A 6,106-nucleotide genomic window follows, 5' to 3' on the forward strand; every position below is an offset into this window, starting at 1 on the left:
AGAAGAGGACTATAGACGAGACAATTTAGAAACCTCAAGGAAATTCTTCCATCTCTGGAGAGGATATTTGTTGTTCTTTGACCTTACAGGGGTTTACGACAAGCCGATGCCAACTTGTTACTGATACTTCATGAGGAAAATAAAGGTGTCAGTGAGAAGCTGATAACAAAACTATGCCATCCCAATGCTGGTGTGAAGCCAGGCTCATCCCCAGGACAATTCACCCAGCTCATCTGCCCTGATCTTTGCTTGCACACTCGCTTGCACACATGGGCCTTCCGCCTCATGGTCTTGAGTCTAAGGAAAGGAGTTTAATAAGACAATAGGACCGACTGTGCTGATCAGGTGCAGGCTGTGACTAGACAAGCATACGGGCCAGCTGCCTATTTATTGACTCAGAATCATAGAATGATAGAATCATTTAGGTTGGAAAAAATCTTTAAGATCATCCAGTCCAACCATTAACCGAACACTGGCAAGTCCACCACTGCCCCATGTCCCTCAGAACCTCATCTCCATCTGTCCAACCCCTCCAGGGATGGTGACTCCAGCACTGCCCTGGGCAGCCTGTTCCAATGCCCAACAGCCCTTTGGGGAAGAAATTGTTCCCCAGATCCAACCTCAACCTCCCCTGGCGCAACTTGAGGCCGTTTCTTTGTGTCCCTGTCTCCCCTCAGCTCCTGTTCTCCAGCTGAACCCCCAGCTCCCTCAGCCGCTCCCATCACACTTGTGCTCCAGCCCCTTCCCCAGCTCCGTTCCCTTCTCTCAACTCGCTCCAGCACCTCAAGGCCTTTCTTGGCGTGAGGGGCCCAAAACTGCCCCCAGGATTCGCGGTTTGGCCTCCCCAGTGCCCAGCACAGGCCGGTCACTGCCCTGGGCCTGCTGGCCACACCGGTGCTGGTCCCAGCCAGGATGCTGGTGGCCTCTTGGCCACCTGGGCACACGCTGGCCCATGTTCAGCCGCTGTCACCAACACCCCCAGGACCTTTTCCCCCAGGCACTTTCCAGCCGCTCTTCCCCGATCCTGCAGCGTCCATGGGGTTGTTGTGACCCCCGTGCAGGACCCGGCACTCGGCCTGGTTGAACCTCAGACAATTGGCCTCAACCCATCGATCCAGCCGGTCCAGACCCCTCTGTATGGCCGTCCCACCCTCCAGCACATCAACACTCCACCCAACTTGGTGTCGTCTGGAAACGTACTGAGGGTGCACTCGATCCCCTATTCCAGATCATTGATAGAGTTATTAAACAGAACTGGTCTCAATATTGAACCCTGGGGAACACGACTTCTGACTGGCTACCATACATAACCAACCCTTTTTATCCGCTAAGTCCTCTATTTATGTCCCCAAGTCACCTATATCCTTCTGGTTCCTTCCCTAAACATCTCACCAGAAGTCCTGTGCAATCCCAAAATGCTCTTCCCCTGCACCCCATAAGATGTCCCCCCTCCCTTGTCAGCAATCTCTCTTAGTCCAGATTGTGATCCACAGAGCTGCTCCCAATGACACATCTCGATGGATCTCATGCCAGAACCATGGGGCTGATGGCTCTGCTGGGAGAACCTTGGGAGGGACCTGGACAAAATACTTGCTCCTTGGAACCCCTTCAGTTGGGTTCCCATCTGGCAATATGTCCCTGTGCTCCTCTGGGCTTGTGCAGATGGGTTTTGCATGGACTGATGGCCTCCTGGATGGGACTGGGAGCAGCCTAGCAGGGTACTGTTTGTCTCTCTGTGCTCCTTCGTGGGTGTGCAGATGAGCTTTTATCACATAACCCAACACCACAGTGACTGGAGACGCAGAGCAGCGACACACGTTAAGGTAGTAAAGAGAAAAGCCACGGTAACTGTTAAGCAAACAAGATTGTATTAGCATTGGCATCGCACAGATCTGATAACCATAGGATAATGGCATTTATTTCACAGATAACACCAGAACAAGCGATGCAACAAGGGCTTCACAAATTAAAAGCGAAGCCGGTATCTGAACCGAACATCGCGAACAGGCTGCATCGTCCCAATTCCCCAGCGGCTGACGTCTATCGCTGGGATCTCCTCTTCTCCATTGACCAGCTCCAGGTCATACTGACTCAGCATCAAGAACACGAAGAGTTTCATTTCAGCAAGAGCAAAAAAACGCCCGGGACAGATGGATACTCCCGCCCCCCAGGGCATGGTGAAGTATTTCAGCCTTTTCCCATTTTTGTAGAACTCTTTCTTGGTGCCGTCTGGGTTTACGAAGCGGTCATACTTAAATTTGTGAGGCTCAGAGTGGATTTCTGGGTTCATATGCACAGAGATGTGCGGGAACAGAGCCACACTGTCTCCTTTGCGGAGAACATACTCTGTCCCGCTGCTGGTCTTAAGGTTGGTGTTCTGGAGGACAGCTCTGAGCAGCAGTGGGGCTGCAACCAGCCTCAGGGTCTCCTCCAGAGCACTGTCCAGAAGAGGAGTCTGGTTTAACATGTCCCTAGTGATGTTAATTGGTGGGCTCCCCGGTTTCAGTTCCTGGCCGCTCTCCCTTGAGACTTTATCTACCTCATCCTTCACAGCCTTCATAGCTTCTGGATGTTTCATTAGATACAAAAGGAGCCAGAAGGCAGTTGGGCCTGTATTGCCTTGGGATGCCCAGAGCATCATAAACATGAAACGGTCTCGCATGTACTCGGGGACACCGTTTTCTACCAGAAACTGGTCTTGATCACTTATCCACCCACTGATGTTGTCCTTCTGCCAGGTCTTCTTCACGGACAGCACGCTCCAGAAGATCCTCTTAAGCCGCTCACCTTCTATTTTGTCCTTGTAAGGCAACACACCGTAGGCCAGGCGAGGGAAGAGGCGGTCGTACTTCCGAAACTCGTAGAACAGCTGGTTGGAGTGGATGCGATCTTGCTCATTGGCTTTCTCCTTGTTATCTGCCCCTTGGTACGGCTCAGTGCCATAGAGAGCCAGGTACCCGGCTCTGAAGACGATGTTGTAGCAGTAGTGGAAGAGGTTGTCCTCTTGCCACACTCGCTTCTCCTCTCCTGAGCTCAGATTGAAAAACATCAGCTTCCGAAAGTTCTCCATGGTGGCTTCTGTCATGACAGTGAGGCCATCTCCCATCAGATGCTTCGTGCTCGCTGCATGAATTATGCTGTGGTCGCCTTCGATGGCCTTGTAGCCAAAAACCCGCAGGACCAGCTTAGTCGCAGGAGTCGTAAAGTCTAGTTTAGCTCGTGATTCTTTCGCGATGGCTCCAAAGCAGAAAGAGTCCATCACAAAGGTGAAGTAATAACCCCCCATCAGCACGGTGAAAATATCCCCGTGTTTCCTCTGCATCTTTTTTAGAAACTCTGAACTGTTCTTTCTGAAATCCAGCGCATGACCCAGCCAGGGAATGGTGCCTTTGTCCAGAGGTGGCTCATTGGGTCTGCGCCTCCGAAATGCGCCCAGGAGGTAAAGCCCACCGAGCAGAGATGCTATCAAGGTGAAGAGGAGAACCACCCCGAGCGCCATGAGAGCTCTGTGCCCGTCCAGGAGCTTGGACTGGAGCTGGGCTGGGGCAGGAGAGGGCTTTTTATTCCCATCCAGCAGCTGATAAGCAGACGTGCAGCCAACAACCTCTGCCCTCTTTGGCAGCGTTTGCTTTTCCCCTGTGGAGCGGCCCAAGGTGATGAACAGAGATTTTTAAGGTGGAAGGTCCATTATGATCGAGTTGGAGTTACTGGGCTGCTGTGTCAGGTTTTGGCACGTGCTCTCCAGCAGTTTCAGCAAATTCTTTTTTCTAGACTGCACAGAGTCCAGTTTTTGAAAAAGAGGGTTCAGGGAATTTCACTCATTGATTTCTGCATTTAAGACCAGGCTATGGACGCACACAGCAGGCTGAAAAAAAATGAAAGGAAGAGTGGATATTGGAAATACTACTGCAAATGAGCTCAGGACCGAGGGAAGGGGGTTACAGCTGAGCTCATTTGGTCTCAAAAGCAAAGAAAGGGAAAGGTCTCCAACGTTTTGATGTTCTCCAACACACAGTTCCCCAAAAGTGCTTTGTCAGCACTGCTAATCTACAAGGGCAAAGCAAAGCAGGTCTGATTTTTTTTTTTTTTTTTTTTCCCCAGGGCGGTGTTGGAGTCACCATCCCTGGAGGGGTTTAAAAGGCATTTAGATGAGGTTCTTAGGGATGTGGTTTAGTGCCAGAGTTGGGTTATGGTTGGACTCGATGATCCTGAGGGTCTCTTCCAACTGAAATGATTCTATGATTCCCATGGGTGATGTAGGCTTGAATCAGTTGCATTTGCTTTGCATCAGATGAGTCCAGAGTCTGCAAATGGCCAAACCGCCTTCTGGCTGGAGAGCAGTGGTGCCCAGAGGGACGACAGCGTTTTCTTCTGTGCACATGAACACCCGGTGGTCAGACGCCACAAATCAGTCGTGTCCCCTCCAGCCAGTGGAGCACCCCCATCCCTGGAGACATCCCAGGCCAGGCTGGACGGGGCTCTGAGCAACCTGAGCTGGTGCAGATGTCCCTGCTCGTGGCAGGGGGGGCGCTGGATGAGCTTTGAAGGTCCCTTCCAACCCAAACTATTCTGTGATTCTATGATTCTCTGATTCTCTGCCCTCCTGCTCTCACCCCTGGGGCTGGCATTTTTCCCCATTTTTCCCTTCTTCTCAATCTCTCCAGCTCCCCACACTCTGGACGGGGGTTGGGGACAATGCCAGGGACCCTGTACCCCTGGGTGCTGCCACCCTGATCATGGAATCATAGTTTGGGTTGGAAGGGACCTTCCCAGCTCCCCCAGTGCCCCCCCTGCCATGAGCAGGGACATCTGCACCAGCTCAGGTTGCTCAGAGCCCCGTCCAGCCTGGCCTGGGATGTCTCCAGGGATGGTTCATCCACCACCTCTCTGGCCAACCTGGGCCAGGCTCTCACCACCCTCATCTATGCAGCCACTCACTGCAGCATCTGCCCCGTCCGCTGGCGGCTGGACCTCGCAGCATCCTCTCGTAGGATAGAGAGTGACATAAGATGGATAAGAAAAAGGATTTAATAAGAAGATAGGACAGACTGACATGAGCAGGCGCAGGACACGCTGCTTACACACAACCAGCCCCTTTTATACCCCACTCCGTATTTTCCCACCCTTGTTCCTCCCCAGCCCACCCTGATACTCACCCTGTTTCCTCCACCTTTGCCCTTCCCCTGACCACCCCAGCATAAGTTTTGCACAGTCCCATGAGTCCTCCCCTGCCTGGGATCGCAATCTTCATCTGAGTTTTTGCTTCCCAGCTGCTCTCCCCTTCCACGTTCCTCCCAGTGACCTGACCCGTGGAGTGAGGGACACATCGCAGCATCAGATAAATATTTATTTTGACATTTATAGGGTTTTTTTAAGGAAAGTTCCCAGCCTTACAATTTCAGGAACATGCTGTAGCAATGCTGGCAAGGAAAATAATGTCAGTGAAAACAAATTCACCTTTCTAGATCAACTCAAAACCCTTCTCAGTCCTACCAGTAGCCTTGACTCGCAAGAAAATTAAGGTGATGAGAGTGTTCTCTTAAATTATTAATTTTATTTGTATAATTCTAGGCAACTCCCATGCTTGATGGGTTTCCAGGTCAGAAAGGGCCCAGGTAAGGCTCAAGAGTATTTGGGGTGAACGGTACCTTTAAATAAAGGTCAGCAAACTAATAACCTTGAACGTTAACACTACACTGGGTAAAACAGATTGCTTAACAGCTCTCCATGCTCTGCTCTGCAAGGCCATACTCTCACCCAGTGGTGAGACCACAAGTCAATATTTATGTTAAAGGCAGTATCCATAGGTCTTTTTTATCTTGTCAAAACGGATTTTCGGGAAGGCAAATTTCTCCACCACCGTTCTGCTGAGTCCATTTGTTTTCCTTTTTCTCACTGGTTGTTACTGATTTGAATGTCATTGCAATGACAATCGAACTGATCTCAAACGGTGGACTTGGCAGTGTTAGGTTAACAGTGGGACTTGATATTCTTAAGGTTCATTTCCAACTTAAATGATTCTATGATCCCATTTGATGAATCAAGGATCTGTCCCTCACTAAGACACAGTTTCCCGTTACCCAAGTGTAGCACAGCTCATCGTAAC

At 50.8% G+C, this 6,106-nt stretch overlaps 1 protein-coding gene across 1 annotated transcript; it reads right to left on the minus strand.

Moving 5' to 3' along the window:
- Nucleotides 1-1,939: 1,939 nt before the first annotated feature.
- On the minus strand, nucleotides 1,940-3,514 carry LOC135985854 (5-beta-cholestane-3-alpha,7-alpha-diol 12-alpha-hydroxylase). Its single transcript, XM_065629514.1, has one exon. The coding sequence runs from the start codon at nucleotides 3,497-3,499 to the stop codon at nucleotides 1,967-1,969; it is 1,533 nt and encodes a 510-aa protein (XP_065485586.1). The 5' UTR covers nucleotides 3,500-3,514; the 3' UTR covers nucleotides 1,940-1,966.
- Nucleotides 3,515-6,106: the final 2,592 nt, after the last annotated feature.

Source organism: Caloenas nicobarica, chromosome 2 (genome assembly GCF_036013445.1).
Source record: "Caloenas nicobarica isolate bCalNic1 chromosome 2, bCalNic1.hap1, whole genome shotgun sequence".
In the NCBI taxonomy this organism is placed as follows: domain Eukaryota; kingdom Metazoa; phylum Chordata; class Aves; order Columbiformes; family Columbidae; genus Caloenas; species Caloenas nicobarica.

Bases quoted from the DNA above. Each gene is read 5' to 3' on its own strand.
- LOC135985854 (XM_065629514.1), bottom strand. From the start codon at position 3,499: ATGGCGCTCGGGGTGGTTCTCCTCTTCACCTTGATAGCATCTCTGCTC.